Source organism: Aquarana catesbeiana, linkage group LG09 (genome assembly GCF_042186555.1).
Source record: "Aquarana catesbeiana isolate 2022-GZ linkage group LG09, ASM4218655v1, whole genome shotgun sequence".
Lineage (NCBI taxonomy): Eukaryota > Metazoa > Chordata > Amphibia > Anura > Ranidae > Aquarana > Aquarana catesbeiana.
In genome coordinates this window covers 193,757,718-193,778,541 of record NC_133332.1, presented here as the reverse complement: position 1 = coordinate 193,778,541, position 20,824 = coordinate 193,757,718, and the positions used below count along the sequence as shown (strand labels likewise).

Genomic DNA, 20,824 nt, shown 5'->3' with positions numbered 1-20,824 from the left:
GCGTTACTGCCAGTTTAACGCCATATCGTTTTGCGTGCGTTACTGCCAGTTTAACGCTATATAGTTCTGTGTGCGTTACTGCCAGTTTAACGCCATATCGGTTTATGTGCGTTACTGCCAGTTTAACGCCATATCGTTTTGCGTGCGTTACTGCCAGTTTAACGCCATATAGTTCTGTGTGCGTTACTGCCAGTTTAACGCCATATAGTTTTGTGCGTTACTGCTAGTTTAATGCCATTTACTTCTTTGTGCATTACTGCCAGTTTAACGCCATATCGTTTTGCGTGCGTTACTGCCAGTTTAACACCATATGGTTTTGCTGGCGTTACTGCCAGTTTAACGCCATATAGTTCTGTGTGCGTTACTGCCAGTTTAACGCCATATCGTTTTGTGTGCGTTACTGCCAGTTTAATGCCATTTACATCTGTGTGCGTTACTGCCAGTTTAATGCCATATCATTTTGTGTGCGTTACTGCCAGTTTAATGCCATAAAGTTTTGCACGTGTTACTGCCAGTTTAACGCCATATAGTTCTGTGTGCGTTACTGCCAGTTTAACGCCATATCGTTTTGTGTGCGTTACTGCCAGTTTAACGCCATATTGTTTTGCGTGCGTTACTGCCAGTTTAACGCCATATAGTTCTGTGTGCGTTACTGCCAGTTTAAAGCCATATAGTTTTGTGCGTTACTGCTAGTTTAATGCCATTTACTTCTGTGTGCGTTACTGCCAGTTTAACGCCATATCGTTTTGCGTGCATTACTGCCAGTTTAACACCATATGGTTTTGCTGGCGTTACTGTCAGTTTATTGCCATTTACTTCTGTGTGCGTTACTGCCAGTTTAATGCCATTTACTTCTGTGTGCGTTACTGCCAGTTTAATGCCATATCATTTTGTGTGCGTTACTGCCAGTTTAATGCCATAAAGTTTTGCACGTGTTACTGCCAGTTTAACGCCATATAGTTCTGTGTGCGTTACTGCCAGTTTAACGCCATATCGTTTTGTGTGCGTTACTGCCAGTTTAACGCCATATCGTTTTGCGTGCGTTACTGCCAGTTTAACGCCATATAGTTCTGTGTGCGTTACTGCCAGTTTAACGCCATATAGTTTTGTGCGTTACTGCCAGTTTAATGCCATTTACTTCTGTGTGCGTTACTGCCAGTTTAACGCCATATCGTTTTGCGTGCGTTACTGCCAGTTTAACACCATATGGTTTTGCTGGCGTTACTGATAGTTTAACGCCATATAGTTCTGTGTGCGTTACTGCCAGTTTAACGCCATATCGTTTTGTGTGCGTTACTGACAATTTAACGCCATATAGCTCTGTGCATTACTGTACGTTTGGCGCATTATATTGCAGTATATTATAGTGTAGTGGGAGTACTCAAATTAAAATGCATTAAACACCTCTTTACATTGATTAAAGTGCATCTACATACAGATTTCAACTTCTTCTTTACATTTGCTTATAAGCACCGCCCCCCTCCCTGCCAATAATGTCTGGGAGGACAACAAGGAGAAGCAGGCATTCCCTTGGCACTGTAAGGGCACTGTAAGGGGGCCAGCAACAAATGTGTCCACAGGCAAAGGTGGACGTGGTGGTCAGTCCTCAGGCAGGGCATCATTTACTCTGTTTAGTGAGTTTTCCCATGCTATCCAGCCACAGCATGCAGAGGAGGTGGTGGACTGGCTTACTAAACAAGAAGAGGCAAATCTGCAGTTGCCAGAGTGGATAAACCTGCCTCCTTGTCCACATCTATTCCTGCCATAGCCCCAACATCAGCCATTGAGGAGTCAGCTGAGTTATTTGACCACAGTGTCAGCCACTTGCTCCTTGATGATACCCAGCCATTACTGGATTCAGATGTTGGCTCTGAGGTTAAGGATGGCAGGAACATGAGCCTAGAGAGAGAGAGGAACACTGGTAGACAAATTGGCATTCATGTTCCCCAAGCCGCAGCGTATTGCCAAGTTGTCTCCAGTGGAGATAATGATAAGTGTAATGATGAAGATGGAGGAGATCGAGATGATGATGATGAGGTCACTGATGCGACTTGGGTGCCAAATAGAGTAGAGGAGGAAACTGAAGGTGAGGCAGCACAACTCCAAGGAGGCCGACATTAAGAAAGAGTAGAGAGCAGCCACCCTATTCCATCACATTCTGCAACTGTTATCTCCTGGCCCACTCCCCAAAGCTCAGCTGTCTGGGCCTTTTTCAGCACATCTGCAGCAGATCGCACTGTTGCTAACTGCAAATTGTGTCTCAGGCACATCAAACGTGGCAAAAACCACATGCTTAGATGGCAAGAGCACCACACAAAAGGGGCACAAATCTGTCCCTCCTCCCCCTCCTCCTCCTTACCCACTTCAATCTGCCCTTGCGATACCGAGTCATTACCTTTCAGCAGTCTCCACTGACAGGGATGATGGTATAGCACACGGTGTCCCAGGTCCTAGCAGGACATCTGCCAGCAGCACACCACCAGTTCTAGACTGTAGCCGGCAAATTTCTCTGCCCCATCTGCTGCAGCGATAAAAAAACTACAGTCCCTGCCACCCACATGCCCAGCGTCTGAATGCAAGCTTGTCAAAGCTGTTGGCTCTCCAACTTCTACCTTTGAGCCTGGTGGATTCTGCCCCCTTCCGTGAATTAGCACAATGTGCTGTGTACCACAATGGCAGGTTCCCAGTCGCTCAATACTCTTCATGTAAGGCCGTTCCATCTCTCTACCATCACGTGGAAAGGAATGTTCTGGCATCATTGGGCAAGACAGTCAGCCGTAAAATCCAGTTTAGTAGGAAGTGGATGGAAGGCGCGTGATCAGATGCTTACATCAAGAAATGTATGGTTTGTTTATGTAAAAGAATACAGACATATAGTCATATAGATATAAAATCATACAAATACTACATAATATTATAAAAAAAAAAGGAAAAACAGGTAACAAAATAAGTACTAGGAAGTTAAAATTGGGGTGTGCCCATATTGAGGCAGGTATTTAAGAAATGCTGACACGTTTCGAGGAAAACCTCTTTATCAGAGCCAGGAGAACTGGAGCACAGTCTGTATGGGCCGGTAGGCCGACATGTGTACATGGGGAGAGGTGGTGCGGCTAGTAGGAGGATGTGTCCTGTGATGGACAATTGATTATTCCAAGTTCCATACCCAGGTGTTCTAGATGGGGTATAAATAAGAACAATATATACCGTACACTACAGACTGGAGATGTAAGATAAGTTTACATTGAAAAATGCATTCATAAAATGATAAAAAGTATATAATATAAATATATTAGAAATAAAAATTACCATATCAGTACAAAGAATTAATGATAGGTAGTGGGATTTTAAAGCACAGAACATGAGATTGTAGTCTAAATACATACAAATGAAAAAATCTACGCATACATAAGTGTACACACACATACTCGTGTACACATACATGCATATACATACACGTGCATAATACAAACGCATGTAAATGCATTAAAAAAAAAAAAAAAACATATATGCATATGAGGGGGTGGGGGGGGGGGGGTGGGGGCGATGGTAAATGAAGTAAAAAGTGCACTGAGACACATTGAGAGATATTGTCTCTCCGCATGGTAAAACCGGTTGTGCTTTTGTCCAAAGGACATGCGCATGCGTGTAAAAACTCTGCCAGCACGTAAAACGCTGTGCTGGAACAGATATGTGGAGGTATGCCCCTGTTCACGGAAAGCACAAATGGGGGCACAAAGATGGCCATGTGGTTTGTGCAAAAACAGAAATGTGTTCATTCAAATGGAAATCCACAAAAATATATAAAAAAATGCATATATCAAATGTACATAAAAATCTAAAACGCATATGCATATATATATATATATATATATATATATATAGATAAAGAAACAATATGCACAAAATAAATATATACACATATGCACACATATATATATATACATGCACACATATACATGTCCACATGCATACACACACATGTGGAGACCACCCCTACACAGCATGTATTGTGCCTATGTAGAACCAGTGTCATGGCGGTAGGGTGGGAATGTGTAGTTTGTGCAACGCAATAGCGGAGAGTGGCGGGAGTGGATACGTTAGGGGGATAATCTGGTGTTGGTGACCAAATATTGGAGGTGGCAGACAGGTGGGCTGATGACAGAACGCAGCTACCTATGGATGAAATTAGAATGTAAACAGATTGTATTTTCTTTTTGCGGTCCTGTTAGGCTGTCAGATGTGCCTGTAGTGAAACATAAGTTGAGCAGGGAAAGTAAGCAAGCTCTTATGGACACTGCTGGGTTTAACAGGATAAGGAAGTTACAAAGACCATTGTGGCTAACCTGTCTCAGGAGAAGTGTGTAGACACAGCTGTAAACTGTAGAGATCCTTTGGAGTGGAGAGCCGTGTGATCCTGGCAGCAGAAGGGGGGGGGGGAGGAGGGAGGAGGTGTCCTTGAGGCAGCTGATGGCTGGATAGAAAGTGTCTTGCTGCCTAGGGATAGGAAAGGTTTTGTGATGAGGTTGTGCTGGGGGTTTAAAAGACTCTGGGGGGGCGGGTCCGAGGGCATGAATGAAAAGGCTATTATTGAATCCAATTAAGCCATATAAAGTAATGTGATATGAAAAGTGTGACTATGATTTGAATAGTGAACCGGAGGTATTTCGTGCAGAACATGTACATATATATATATATATATATATACATATATACACATACACATATACATATATATATATACACACACACACACATACATACATATATACACATATACACACATATACATACACATACACGTACACACACATGTTTATATGGGTTGTATAACAGCAGAGGTGGATAATATGAGGAGAAATGGTGTACATGAAACTGCGGGGACAGGAGAGGGTATACAGGGTTTACCGTATGGTGGAATGATGGTGATGATATGAAGGGGATCACAGGTAATAAGGGGGGGGGGGCTGGGGATGGCTAGGATAGAGGGGGGGGCAAAGCATGATGGTGATATTCTGTATCTAGATGGCACCGTGGATATCTAGATCTTCATTCATTCCATCGGGAACCAATGACCCAAGAGTGAAAATCCAGAATGATTCTTGTTTACAGAGTCTTCTGAATCTCCTCCCATTGTCAGCGTCTTTTTTGATAGCTTCAATGCCAAACACTTTGATTCCTGTTGGATTGCTGTTATGACATTCTCTGAAATGCCTAGGTACTGAATAGCTGTGGCATTTTTTATTTTTACTCTGATGGTACATGTTACTATTGATTATGCTGCATTTGTGTTCGCTAAATCTTGTCCTGAGTGGACGTATTGTGCGCCCAACATACAGAAGACCGCATGGACAGATAAGACCATAGACTACATAGGAGGTACCGCAATTGATGAACTGTTTGATTTTGTGGTACTGGCCGTCGGACCCCATGATTTCTTTTTTGTGGTGTGCCATGAAGGCACAGGCTCCACAGTTTTTGGTTCCACACTTGTAGTTGCCTTTCTGGTCGAAGATGGATGCCCAATTGCCAGTGGGGGTCTTGGTTTGGTTCTGAGGTTTTCGTACTCTACTCGGAGCTATTAGGCTTCTAAGATCTTTGGATTTTCGAAACACAACTACTGGTTTGGGTGGTAGAACTGGATTGAGGATGGGATCCTGCTTGAGAATGTTCCAATAAAATCCACCTTACTGCTGACACGTGGTCCAGCAAGCATGAGCAGGGACGATATATTTAGTTCACAGCACACTGGGTAACACTGCTTGCAACTCGAAAAGGATGCAGGACAGGGCTCAGTGCTGCAGCTTGTTGTGCCCCCAGGTCTCCATAGAGCTGGTGGGGATGATGCCAGACCTGTGAGCTCTACCCCTCCTCCTCCTCCGCCACCTCCATGCCCTCCTCTGCAGAATTGTTCTATGAACATCAGGTACCCCCTAAGCATTAAAAGGGCTTTTCCCAGAGTCAGGCTAAAAGATGCCATGCAGTGCTTCAGCTGGTGTGTTTAGGGGACAGAAACCACAATAGAGCAGAGATTCTTGCAGGGACAGGCCCAGAGGTGGTGGCTGAAATTCAGCAGGAATTCCACCTGCCCGTAAACCGCCTGATTTGTGACATGCCCACCAAGTGGAACTCAACTTTGCGAATGCTGCAGCGGCTATACATGCAGCAGAGGGCCATCAACAAGTACAAGTACCTGTGCCAGTATGGCACCACGACAAGCTCAGGCTGCCTCTGCCTTTTTTCCCCATGCCAATGGCTGATCATTAAGGATGCATGCACTGTATTATTACCATTTGAGGAGGCCACAAGGATGGTGAGCAGTGACAGTCTCAAGGCCCATTTTAAGCAGACACCATCATTCCTATGTCACAGAACACACAGGAGGAGAGAGGGGAGGAGGATGAGAAGGAGGATTCTGGCACTTTCATAGGCTTTGAAGAAGAGGAAGACATGCGTCAATCTGTAAGCGATGGCTTTCAAACCTCAGGACCCTTGGGAATAGTTGGTGGCTGGGAGGATGCTGTCATCCTGAGTGACCTCGAGGAGTCTGCTTCTCAAGCCTCTGCAAATTTAAGGAGTGTGGGCAACACAACATCATGCTTCAAAGCCTGCGAAAGGACCCAAAAATACCTGGCATAAAGGAGAAGGATGATTACTGGTTGGCAACTCTCCTTGACCACCGTTATAAGGGGAAGGTCCCAGAACTCATCCCATCCCCACAGAGAGTGCAGAAGATAAAATCTCTTGACACATTAAAGAGGATTTTATTGAACGTTTTTCCCGACTCCAGTAGGTTCCAGTGTCGTGGAAAACGTAGTTTTGAGTCTTCTGTTGGTCAAGAGTGGAGCGTTGGAGAAGGCGTCCGCCTAAGTGAGGCATTTCGAAATGTGTTTAGTCCTCGCCGCCCAGGGTTGTCAACTTCCACATGCCATCGGCAGCATCTGCATCACATGGTGGACGATTACCTTGGGGCCAAAACAGAGATGGAGAGCTTTCCAGCTGACGATCCACTGACTTACTGGATCATGTGAATAGACCACTGGACAGAACTTGCCCAGTATGCTATTGAGTTGTTGGGCTGCCCTGCATCCAGCGTGCTTTCAGAATGGACATTCAGTGCTGCAGGAGGTTTCGTCACTGATCATAGAATGCGTCTGTCCACAGACTCCGTGGACCATTTGACTTTTATAAAAAACGAATCAGTCCTATATAGGGATGAGCCCGATGTTTGAGTCGACCGTAAGTTCGACTCGAACATTGGGTGTTCGCCGAATAGCGAACAATTTGGGGTGTTTGCAGCAAATTCGAAAGCCGCGGAAAACCCTTTAAAAGTCTATGGGAGAAATCAAAAGTGCTAATTTTAAAGGCTTATATGCATGGCATTGTCATAAAAAGTGTTTGGGGACCTGGGACCTGGGTCCTGCCCCAGGGGACATGTATCAATGCAAAAAAAAAGTTTTAAAAAACGGCCATTTTTTCGGGAGCAGTGATTTTAATAATGCTTAAAGTGAAATAATAAAAGTGAAATATTCCTTTAAATTTCGTACCTGGGGGTGTCTATAGTATGCTTGTAAAGTGGCGCATGTTTCCCGTGTTTAGAACAGTCCGAGAGCAAAATGACATTCCTAAAGGAAAAAAAGTAATTTAAAAGTACTCGTGGCTATAATGAATTGTCAGTCCCGGCAATATACATAAAAGTCATTGAAAAAACGGCATGGGATTCCCCCACAGTCCAATATTAAGGGGAACCCCAAACCAAAATTAAAAAAAAAATTGCTTGGGGGTCCCCCCAAATTCCATACCAGGCCCTTAGGGTCTGGTATAGATATTAAGGGGAACCCCGTGTCAAAATTTAAAAAAAAATGGCGTGGGGGTCCCCCTCAAAATCCATACCAGACCCTTCAGGTCACAGGAACAGAGGGGGGGGACGAGAGAGCGTGGGGGTCCCCCTCAAAATCCATACCAGACCCTTCAGGTCACAGGAACAGAGGGGAGGGACGAGAGAGCCCCCCCCTGAACCATACTAGGCCACATGCCCTCAGCATGGGGAGGATGCTTTGGGGTACCCCCCAAAACACCTTGTTCCCATGTTGATGAGGCCAAGGGCCTCATCCCCACAACCCTTGCCCGGTGGTTGTGGGGGTCTGCGGGTGGGGGGCTTATCGGAATCTGGAAGCCCCCTTTAACAAGGGGACCCCCCAGATCCGGCCTCCCCCCCTGTGTGAACTGGTAAGGGGTACATTGTACCCCTACCATTTCACAAAAAAAGTGTGGAAATGGTAAAAATGTCATGGCACGGCTTGGGGACAAGTCCTTTATTAACCACTTGCCGACTGCCTAACGCAGATATACTGCGGCAAAATGGCACAGGCAGGCAAAATCACGTACCTGGTATGTGATTGCTTGCCGCGGGCGGGGGGGTCTGATCGGACCCCCCCCGGTGCCCGAGGTGGTCAGCTTATGTCTGGGAGCGTTCAGAGATGAGGGGAAGGCCATTCATTCGTGCCCCCCCCCTCGCGATCGCTCCCAGCCAATGAGAATCTTCCCTTGCCTCTGTATAGTACACAGAGGCAGAGGAAATGATGTCATCTTTCCTCGGCTCGGTATTTTCCGTTCCAGCGCCGAGGAGAGAAGACATCCGAGTGAGTTACACCAACACACACACACACAGTAGAACATGCCAGGTATACTTTACACCCCCCATCACCCCCCGATTACCCCCCGATCACCCCCTAATCACCCCCCCGTCACACTGACACTAAGCAGTTTGTTTGTTTGTTTTCTGATTATTGCATTGGTGTCAGTTTGTGACAGTTAGTGTGGTAGGGCAGTTAGTGTTAGCCCCCTTTAGGTCTAGGATACCCCCCTAACCCCCCCTAATAAAGTTTTAACCTCTTGATCACCCCCTGTCGCCAGTGTCACTAAGCGATCATTTTTCTGATCGCTGTATTAGTGTCACTGGTGACGATAGTTAGGGAGGTAAATATATAGGTTCGCCGTCAGCCTTTTTTATAGCAACAGGGACCCCCATATACTACCTAATAAAGGTTTTAACCCCTTGATTGCCCCCTAGTTAACCCTTTCACCAGTGATCACTGTATAACTGTTACGGGTGACGCTGGTTAGTTAGTTTATTTTTATAGTGTCAGGGCACCCGCCGTTTATTACCTAATAAAGGTTTAGACCCCTGATCACCCGGCGGTGATATGCGTCGCCCCAGGCAGCGTCAGGTTAGCGCCAGTACCGCTAACACCCACGCACGCAGCACACGCCTCCCTTAGTGGTATAGTATCTGAACGGATCAATATCTGATCCAATCAGATCTATACTAGCGTCCCCAGCAGTTTAGGGTTCCCAAAAACGCGGTGTTAGCGGGATCAGCCCAGATACCTTCTAGCACCTGCGTTTTTCCACTCCGCCCAGCCCAGCCCAGCCCACCCAAGTGCAGTATCGATCAATCACTGTCACTTACAAAACACTAAACACACATAACTGCAGCGTTCGCAGAGTCAGCCCTGATCCCTGCGATCGCTAACAGTTTTTTGGTAGCATTTTGGTGAACTGGCAAGCACCAGCCCCAGGCAGCGTCAGGTTAGGGCCAGTACCGCTAACACCCACGCACACACCGTACACCTCCCTTAGTGGTATAGTATCTGAACGGATCAATATCTGATCCGATCAGATCTATACTAGCGTCCCCAGCAGTTTAGGGTTCCCAAAAACGCAGTGTTAGCGGGATCAGCCAAGTGCAGTATCGATCGATCACTGTCACTTACAAAACACTAAACGCATAACTGCAGAGTTCGCAGAGTCAGGCCTGATCCCTGCAATCGCTAACAGTTTTTTTGGTAGTGTTTTGGTGAAGTGGCAAGCACCAGCGGCCTAGTACACCCCGGTCATAGTCAAACCAGCACTGCAGTAACACTTGGTGACGTGGCGAGTCCCATAAGTGCAGTTCAAGCTGATGAGGTGTCAAGCACAAGTAGTGTCCCGCTGCCACCAAGAAGAAGACAAACACAGGCCCGTCATGCCCATAATGCCCTTCCTGCTGCATTCGCCAATCCTAATTGGGAACCCACCGCTTCTGCAGCACCTGTACTTCCCCCATTCACATCCCCAACCAAATGCAGTTGGCTGCATGAGAGGCATTTTCTTTATGTCCTCCCGAGTACCCCTACCAAACGAACCCCCCCAAAAAAGATGTCGTGTCTGCAGCAAGCGCGGATATAGGCGTGACACCTGCTATTATTGTCCCTTCTGTCCTGACAATCCTGGTCTTTGCAATGTTTTGAACGCTACCATACACTAGTATTAGCGTAGGGTACAGCATTGCACAGACTAGGCACACTTTCACAGGGTCTCCCAAGATGCCATCGCATTTTGAGAGACCCGAACCTGGAACCGGTTACAGTTATAAAAGTTACAGTTACAAAAAAAAGTGTAAAAAAACAAAAACAAAAAAATATATAAAATTTTAAAAAATAGTTGTCGTTTTATTGTTCTCTCTCTCTCTATTCTCTCTCTATTGTTCTGCTCTTTTTTACTGTATTCTATTCTGCAATGTTTTATTGTTATTATGTTTTATCATGTTTGCTTTTCAGGTATGCAATTTTTTATACTTTACCGTTCACTGTGTTTTATTGTTAACCATTTTTTTGTCTTCAGGTACGCCATTCATGACTTTGAGTGGTTATACCAGAATGATGCCTGCAGGTTTAGGTATCATCTTGGTATTCTTTTCAGCCAGCGGTCGGCTTTCATGTAAAAGCAATCCTAGAGGCTAATTAGCCTCTAGACTGCTTTTACAAGCAGTGGGAGGGAATCCCCCCCCCCCCACCGTCTTCCATATATTTCTCTGGCTCTCCTGTCTCAACAGGGAACCTGAGAATGCAGCTGGTGATTCAGCCAGCTGACCATAGAGCTGATCAGAGACCAGAGTGGCTCCAAACATCTCTATGGCCTAAGAAACCGGAAGCTATGAGCATTTTATGACTTAGTTTTCGCCAGATGTAAACAGAGCCATTGGGAAATTGGGAAAGCATTTTATCACACCAATCTTGGTGTGGTCAGATGCTTTGAGGGCAGAGGAGAGATCTAGGGTCTAATAGACCCCATTTTTTTCAAAAAAGAGTACCTGTCACTACCTATTGCTGTCATAGGGGACATTTACATTCCCTGAGATAACAATAAAAATGATTAAAAAAAAATGAATGGAACAGTTTAAAAATAAGATAAAAAAGCAAAAAAATAATCAAGAAAAAAAAAAAAAAGCACCCCTGTCCCCCCCTGTTCTCGCGCTAAGGCGAACGCAAGCGTCGGTCTGGCGTCAAATGTTAACAGCAATTGCACCATGCATGTGGGGTATCACTGCGAAGGTCAGATCGAGGGCAGTAATTTTAGCAGTAGACCTCCTCTGTAAATCTAAAGTAGTAACCTGTAAAGGCTTTTAAAGGCTTTTAAAAATGTATTCATTTTGTTGCCACTACACGTTTGTGCGCAATTTTAAAGCATATCATGTTTGGTATCCATGTACTCGGCCTAAGATCATCTTTTTTATTTCATCAAACATTTGGGCAATATAGAGTGTTTTAGTGCATTAAAATTTTAAAAAGTGGGTTTTTTTCCCCAAAAAATGCGTTTGAAAAATCGCTGCGCAAATACTGTGTGAAAAAAAAAAATTAAACACCCACCATTTTAATCTGTAGGGCATTTGCTTTAAAAAAATATATAATGTTTGGGGGTTCAAAGTAATTTTCTTGCAAAAAAATATAATTTTTCATGTAAACAAAAAGTGTCAGAAAGGGCTTTGTCTTCAAGTGGTTAGAAGAGTGGGTGATGTGTGACATAAGCTTCTAAATGTTGTGCATAAAATACCAGGACAGTTCAAAACCCACCCAAATGACCCCATTTTGGAAAGTAGACACCCCAAGCTATTTGCTGAGAGGCATGTCGAGTCCATGGAATATTTTATATTGTGACACAAGTTGCGGAAAAGAGACAAATTTTTTTTTTTTTGCACAAAGTTGTCACTAAATGATATATTGCTCAAACATGCCATGGGAATATGTGAAATTACACCCCAAAATACATTCTGTTGCTTCTTCTGAGTACGGGGATACCACATGTGTGAGACTTTTTGGGAGCATAGCCTTGTACGGGACCCCGAAAACCAAGCACCGCCTTCAGGCTTTCTAAGGGCGTAAATTTTTGATTTCACTCTTCACTGCCTATCATAGTTTTGGAGGCCATGGAATGCCCAGGTGGCACAAACCCCCTCAAATGACCCTATTTTGGAAAGTAGATACCCCAAGTTATTTGCTGAGGTATTGTGAGTATTTTGCAGACCTCACTTTTTGTCACAAAGTTTTGAAAATTGAAAAAAGAAAAAAACAATTTTTTCTTGTCTTTCTTCATTTTCAAAAACAAATGAGAGCTGCAAAATACTCACCATGCCTCTCAGCAAATAGCTTGGGGTGTCTACTTTCCAAAATTGGGTCATTTGGGGGGGGGGGTTGTGCCACCTGGGCATTCCATGGCCTCCGAAACTGTGATAGGCAGTGAAGAGTGACATCAAAAATTTACACCCTTTGAAACCCTGAAGGCGGTGATTGGTTTTCGGGGCCCCGTATGAGGCTAGGCTCCCAAAAAGTCCCACACATGTGGAATCCCCATACTCAGGAGAAGCAGCTAAATGTATTTTGGGGTGCAATTCCACATATGCCCATGGCCTGTGTGAGCAATATATAATTTAGTGACAACTTTGTGCAAAAAAAAAAAAAAAATGTCACTTTCCCGCAACTTGTGTCAAAATATAAAATATTCCATGGACTCAACATGCCTCTCAGCAAATAGCTTGGGGTGTCTACTTTCCAAAATGGGGTCATTTGGGGGGGGGGGGGTTTGTGCCATCTGGGCATTTTATGACCTTCAAAACTGTGATAGGTAGTGAGGAGTAAAATAAAAAATTTACACCCTTAGAAATCCTGAAGGCGGTGATTGGATTTCGGGGCCCCGTACGCGGCTAGGCTCCCAAAAAGTCCCACACATGTGGTATCCCCGTACTCAGGAGAAGCAGCTGAATGTATTTTGGGGTGCAATTCCACATATGCCCATGCCTGTGTGAGCAATATATCATTTAGTGACAACTTTTTGTAATTTTTTATTTTTTTTGTCATTATTCAATCACATTATTCAATGGGCTCAACATGCCTCTCAGCAATTTCCTTGGGGTGTCTACTTTCCAAAATGGGGTCATTTGGGGGGGGGGGGATTTGTACTGCCCTGCCATTTTAGCACCTCAAGAAATGACATAGGCAGTCATAAACTAAAAGCTGTGTAAATTCCAGAAAATGTACCCTAGTTGTAGACGCTATAACTTTTGTGCAAACCAATAAATATATGCTTATTGACATTTTTTTTACCAAAGACATGTGGCCGAATACATTTTGGCCTAAATGTATGACTAACATTGAGTTTATTGGATTTTTTTTATAACAAAAAAGTAGAAAATATAATTCTTTTTCAAAATTTTCGGTCTTTTTCCGTTTATAGCGCAAAAATAAAAACCGCAGAGGTGATCAAATACCATCAAAAGAAAGCTCTATTTGTGGGAAGAAAAGGACGCAAATTTAGTTTGGGTACAGCATTGCATGACCGCGCAATTAGCAGTTAAAGCGACGCAGTGCCAAATTGTAAAAAGTGCTCTGGTCAGGAAGGGGGTAAATCCTTCCGGGGCTGAAGTGGTTAAAAAATAAAAAAATAAAAATGTCCCACATAGTCTTCTTCTTCTCTTGCTCCGCCGACGGACCGAAAAACAAAAAAACGCAACCGACCTGCCTCTATGGCACCCGCCGTAATGACCGTCCTCTCAGGTGACAGCTCTTTTATAACTGAGGGCGGGGCCACACGGTGACATCGCCAGGTGAACCCGCCCCCTCTCTGACGCACGGGGACATCCCTATGGCTTACTTGTAGCGTCAGAGGGGGGCGGGGCCACCCGGTTATGTAACCGGGTGGCCCCGCCCCCTCTGATGCTACAGGAAAGCCATAGGGATGTCCCCGTGCGTCAGAGGGGGGTGGACCGGGTGGCCCCGCCCCCTCTGATGCTATGGGAAAGCCATAGGGATGTTCAGTTATAAAAGAGCTGTCATCTGAGAGGACAGTTGTGGTGATGAGGCCCTTGTCCCCATCAACATGGGGACAAGGTGTTTTGGGGGCACCCTCCCCATGTTGAGGACATGTGGCCTGGTACGGTTCAGGATGGGGGGTGCTCTCTCGTCCCCCCCTCTTTTCCTGCGGCCTGCCAGTTTGCGTGCTCGGATAAGGGTCTGGTATGGATTTTTGGGGGGACCCCCACGCCATTTTTTTTTAATTTTGGCGCGGGGTTCCCCTTAAAATCCATACCAGACCTGAGGGGTCCGGTATGAATTTTTAGGAGGAACCCCCACACCATTTTTTTTTTAATTTTAACACGGGGTTCCCCTTAATATCCATACCAGACCTGTAGGGGAATCCCATGCCGTTTTTTCAATGACTTTTATGTGTATTGCCGGGACCGACAATTCATTATAGCCGCAAGTACTTTTAAATTACTTTTTGCTCTCGGAAAACACGGGAAACATGCGCCACTTTATAGGCATACTATAGACACCCCCCAGGTATGAAATGTAAAGGAATATTTCACTTTTATTGTTTCACTTTAAGCATTATTAAAATCACTGCTCCCGAAAAAACGTCAGTTTTTAAAACTTTTTTTTGCATTGATACATGTCCCCTGGAGCAGGACCCAGGTCCCCAAACACTTTTTATGACAATAAATTGCATATTAGCCTTTAAAATTAGCACTTTTGATTTTCATGTTTGTGTCCCATAGACTATAACGTGTTCAAACAAATTTTTTGCCTGTTCGCATGTTCTGCTGCGAACCGAACCGGGGGGTGTTCGGCTCATCCCTAGTCCTGGATTACCAGCTATGAAGTCCCTGATGCCGATGTCACTGATTAAGTCTTTTTGGGTTGTGGAATCTCTGCAGGACTTCGAGGCTGCCTGACTTCGAGGGTGTTCAATCATTTCATCTGGAAGAATGTTTTTGGTATAGGTTTCATGGGCACAATTAACAGCCAAAGACCAATTTTTCAGCATCTGTTTGACCGCTGCATATCATTGCAATTTTTTACAGCAAGGCCAATTCTTGCTTTCCTCAAGAGTACCTCTATAGGGTTATGGTGGGAAGGTGCCCCCCACACCCAAAGAGTAATTTTTCTGCACCTGTTTGACAGGTGCATATCATTGCAATTTTTTACAGCAAGGCCAATTCGTACTTTCATCAAGAGTACCTCTATAGGGTAACGGTGGGAAGGCGCCACCGACACCCAAAGACCAATTTTCGGGGGGCGTGGCCGGGATGGCGGACTAAACAGACGTGTTTCTGAGCTCTCCTGGAGTGTGATCTGGAAAATCTATCCGTACCCAAAGAATTTACCTGCTAAAGAGACTCTGTGATCCCTGGATGCCTTCTAAAACCTCAGGCAACCAGAAGAGGGGTAAGAAATTGAAATTCCCCCCGGATATCCTGGTGGAGACTAGCCCAATCTGCTGCTCCTTAAGATCTCCTGCGCGCCATAGCAATATGGCGTCGCAAACAGACCACGAGGCGAACTCTGTTCCAGTGTCTCCGGGGATGCCGGAGATCATGGCGGCTATTACCTCTTGCCAAACTGCAATCACCTCATGCCAGTCTACCCTAAAATAGAGGAGGTTCAAATGGATGTGGGACTGATTCGGCAGGACCTGGACAGGATCCGCTCCAGAGTCACGGAGGCAGAGAACCGAGTGGGAACGGTGGAAGATACAGTATCCGATCATGCTGCTTCTATCCGCACGCTTCAAACGAAAGTCAAGGCTCTTGAATACCGGGCGGAAGATGCTGAGAACTGGAGCCGAAGAAACAACTTAAGGATCGTGGGGCTTCCGGAGGGAGCTGAAGGCCGGTCCCCAGTTTACAGAAGGCCTACGGCGCTCCTTATTACTGGCTGCTCAGCTCTCCCCCTACTTCGCGGTGGAGAAAGCCCACCGGGTTCCGCCAAGACCCGGTCCTGAAGGGGCCCCTCCTCGAACTTTTATTCTCAGGCTGCTAAATTTTCGTGATCAGGATGAGTTACTTAGAGCCTCTCGCGCTGCTAGGGACTTACCTTTTCAAAATACCAAGCTCCTACTGTTCCCAGATTACACCATGGAGACACAGCATCAACGCCGTTCCTTTGATGCTGTGAAAGCTGCCCTGCGGAGGAAAGGTATCAAATACAGTATCTTGATTCCAGCTAAGCTGCGTGTGATTGACAGGGAGACAGCACGCTTCTTTACCAGCCCTAGAGATGCATCCGCCTGGTTGGAGACTCTGTCCCCGTAGGAAGACTACGCTATACATCCTGAATTGTTTGCTGCAAGCGAGTTTGCTTTTCTTGCATCGCTGGACTGGGTAACCCCGATTGTTTCCCGGCTTTAGATCCTGTTATTATACCAGGTACTCGTGACATAATTGTTGTAACCGCGGATGGTGCAGACTGTACTGGGTTAACACTTTGCACTCTCTTCTCGGCTTCTCCCCGGTTTTTCGAGATACTCTAATCACTATTTCCAGCTGTGCAGATTGTAATTATACAACCTTTCTACAGATCTTCTTTGTTATTTTTACTTCCAGGACTACCTTTGAGTCTGTTTAATTTGTTTTCTTCCTTTACCTTGTGCTACTTCTTGTAACAGACCCTGAAGAGTGTGCCCCTGCTCTGGCAGGTGTAAGTTAAGACTCTCCTTTCTTCTTTTTTATTTTTATAATTCTAATCACTCCACTAGCTCCAGGACGGGACTAGTCACATCCACGCCTAAACCCCAGATTCACTGGGGATGATGTGATGCTTCTATCCAGGAACACTACCCCAACTCAGGTTACTAGTTTTTGAACTATGGGTTTTTTGGGATTCAGGTGCTCCTCACTGTTCCGAGGTGTACGGGGTGGGGGAGGGGGAAGGTTGATTGCGGCTACCCATGTTTGGTTGCCCACGTTATTTTTTCTTTATGTTGTTCTTTTTGTTTTTCCTATGTTGAGTTCTGTATTTTTAAATTGCTGTTGGTCTTTATGTGCAAGTGCACGATGGTATGTCCCTACTACATAGAGCAGCTGCATTTTGGTGGTCTGTGTACTATGGGTCTCCGGTGTGTCCCGGGGGGTTAATTGTTCCCCCCCAGAGATGCTGGTCCCAGGCATTACTACTATTGCATTCCTAATTTTAATATTGCACCCTTCCCATGGCTAAGTGTATGGTGGTATCATGGAATGTGAGAGGGCTTAATTCAGCTGTCAAGCGTTCGCTGGCGTTTGCCTACCTGCGGAGGCTCCGCCCACAGTTGTGTATCCTTCAGGAGACACATCTTGTGGGCTCCCGCATTCTCAGCTTGAAAAAAGCCTGGGTTGGTGTGCACTACCATGCACCATATTCTAACTACGCCAGGGGAATTAGTATTTTGGTGCATAAATCCCTGCCATTTCAAATTTTAGAGGTTAAACTCGACCTGGGGGGCAGATACATTCTCCTCCATGCTCTGATTTCAGGGATTCCCTTTGTAAATGGGGATATATCTGCCTCCCCCTGCTGATGTTAATGTCCTTCATGAGCTCATGCAACAGGTTACATTATATAACGTTGATAATGTATTATTTTCGGGTGATTTTAATTTGGCCCCATCCAGAGATATTGACAGACTACATGCCTCGGGTCCACCCCAGCATGGACTCTCTCATTGGGCCTCCGCCTTCCACATGACAGATGTCTGGCGTCATTTCCACCCCTCGGACAAGGCATACATATGCCTTTCTACAACATACCGGACCATGTCCCGCATTGACTTGGCCTTTGCCTCCCCTACTCTACTTCGTAGGGTGGACTCTGCTGAGATCCTCTCACAAGGCATCTCGGATCATGCTCCGGTATCGGTTACTATCCGACTCTCTCATGTGGCGCCTGTCTAAATATTGGATCATGGATCCTGAGATCCAGGAAGAGCTACCTGAGACTCTATGTAACTTCTGGATAAACAATGATGACTCCTCTGGGCCGCTGGTGCTGTGGGACGCATTTAAATCTTGGCCAGGGGGGAATACATGGCCCACATAGCAAGTAAAAAAAGGAGATCTGCGCAGTCTCTGAGGCATTTAGAGGAACAAGCAAGGTTGAGGGAAGCTGATTATGTGCGGACTCCTGACCAGGCTCACTATGTGCCCTGGCAGGATTCTCTGAGAGAACTGTCCATACTTAGGGTTGATCTTACGCAAAAATCCATGCTTGACAGCACACAAAGGGTTTTTGAATTCAGTGATAAGAACGGGAGGCTGTTGGCTTGGCTAGCCAAGGGGCGGCATACTATGACTCACATTGGTAGGTTGAAAGCACTAGATGGCCGTTTGTTGACGGTCCCAGCTGATATTAATGCAAGATTTCTTGAGTTCTATCAAAACCTGTATTCTTCTAGAGCAAACTTTGATAACTGTGAGGTACTCCGTTATCTGGAGCGGGTCCCACTCCCCTCTTTGGAGCCAGGAAAACGTGAGGAGCTGGATAGGGACATCTCCTTAGAAGAAGTACAGGAAGCATTAGGGGCTATGCAGTCAGGAAAGGCCCCAGGACCTGGAATGGGGATGGAATCCCCATTGAATTCTACGCTGTATATCAAGAGTTTTTATTTTCATTTATGGAGATATTTGCTTTCTATAAAACAGCAGTTGATGATAATGTACTTACCATATATAGTTATAGAAATGTTTCTAGCCTGATTATGATAAATGGAATCCCTGCAGGTATATACTCCAGCTTGTGCCAGTGTTACGCTTTTAAAAACCAGAAGTCTTTCTCCAATGTGTTTCTTATCCGTTGAATATAAGGTCTTCACAGACTTTAAAACCTGATGAAACACAACAGAGCTGATTGTTTTATAAAGAAAAAAATAGTCCAATGCATTTTTTGCAGACTTCTTGTATAAAAGTTTATTTATCTATCTATTTAGGCATTCACTTCTGAATGACTCATTACATACTAGGGCCTTAGTAAACTGCTTGTACTGCTTTTCACAAAATTAAAATGAATGTGAGCTGCGGCATCTGTTATTATTCATAGTAAAGCTGTCCATAGATGGATTCAGCTGATTCGGAAGGGACCTGACAAATATTTGATCCATCTGTGGCCTTTCCCTTAAGAGAGAAGTTGATCTAACATTCAGCTTCTCTCAAACATGAATGTTGGAAGTTTTTCATTCAATCAGTGCTGCAATTGGATGCAGTGTTGATCACTGTATTCTGATAGTGGAGGGGTCCTGCTGTCAGAATACAATAGCGCAATGGGGAGGATTCCTCCATCAACCTCGAATGTGTAGATAGGAGAATCTGTTGGATTTTTTAGTCAGCCAGCTGGCTGATAAAAAAATAAAGATCCATCTATGGCCAAGTTGTTGGTGGAGCTTACTGCACCCATGTGGGGACCAGGAGGAAGCACCCCCAAAAGTGGGCTGAGGCTGCAGTGTAATGCAAGGTGGGCTTTAAGGGAGCATTCCAACTTAAAAGGGATGCTTCTCCATAGACAACATAATTAACTCCTTGTAATTTGTGACCCAACTTCTGTACTCTTTACACTGTTCATCCTGACATCAGTTCCTCATCACACTCTATGCACTACAAATAACAGTCATCAATACACTTCATAGCTCTTCTCTCTCTTTTAATGCAGCATATCTGAGCCAATACCGCTGAGCCTGGACCGCACTCCACCAGCTCAGTAACCCGTCCCCACACTCCAAGTGACATTGATTTGTATGTTTCACATGAAAAGCCTCTGTTCTCCTAGCCTTATCTGTACTTTCATGTCACAGCAGGGATTGTCCTTGTGCAAGGATTCTAATTAGGACTATGCATTACATTTGACACCAGAGTTAAGCGGCATGGATCGAACTTCGGGTGGTTCAGGAAGGACCGCATAACTTTTTTGGAAGCAGCTTGTTGGAAATTTTCTATTGACCAACGCTGCCGGCTGTAGCCAGCAGCACTGGTCCAGTATATTCTGGTGGGGGGGGGCTCCCTGCTGTCAGAATACAATAACAAAAAAAATGACTCAAGTATGGCCAGCCTTAGACCTAGTGCACTCAGTAATGTAAACTACCTGATCAAACAGACCCTTTCCCTTCCCTGCAATACAAGTCTGTGTGAGGACCACGTGCTGGGGGGTGAGGCTGTCACTCAGCTCTGCCAGCATGGAGCCGCACTCCATGCTGGCGGAGCATGGATTGAAAAAGTCAGGGCATGGAGTGAAAAAGTTATTTTGAGAGTTAATATCTTCTAGCAGCAATCCCTCCCAAACATACCTACAGGGGCATGACACTATAAATCGATTACAATGTGTGAATCTTTAACTGGAATTTCACAGACTGCATTATAGCCATTCATGACTGTATCATACTAGCTAACAAAGTCTATTGTCCTGCTGGTGGCTCCACCATCAGTGTTATCGTAAGGGAGACAGTAGTTTGTTATAGCCAGAAAACTGCTGTATAACTTAGCTGCTATACCCATTTTTCTCCAAAGGTCTATTATTTAGCGGTGTCTGCTGAGAACTAATAGTAGGCTATGATATTCCTGATATCATCCCTCAATCCTGAAGACATCTACAGGATCAGACAACTAAGTTAATGGCTACACTAAAGCTAGCCATACATGGATAAAAATATAGCCGGTTCAGCAGCAATTTCAATCCACGTATGGGCTAGCTGGTTGTATACAAATTGATCT

General features: G+C 45.1%; 1 protein-coding gene across 3 annotated transcripts in view; it reads right to left on the bottom strand.

Moving 5' to 3' along the window:
• The window catches only part of LOC141108162 (vascular endothelial growth factor receptor kdr-like), a 308,462-nt gene that overhangs the window by 145,657 nt on the left and 141,981 nt on the right, over nucleotides 1–20,824 (bottom strand). For all 3 annotated transcript variants that reach the window (XM_073599472.1, XM_073599473.1, XM_073599474.1), the window contains exon 7: nucleotides 18,792–18,951. In XM_073599472.1, coding sequence (XP_073455573.1) covers nucleotides 18,792–18,951 — 160 coding nt within the window. The remainder of the gene's footprint in view (nucleotides 1–18,791; nucleotides 18,952–20,824) is intronic.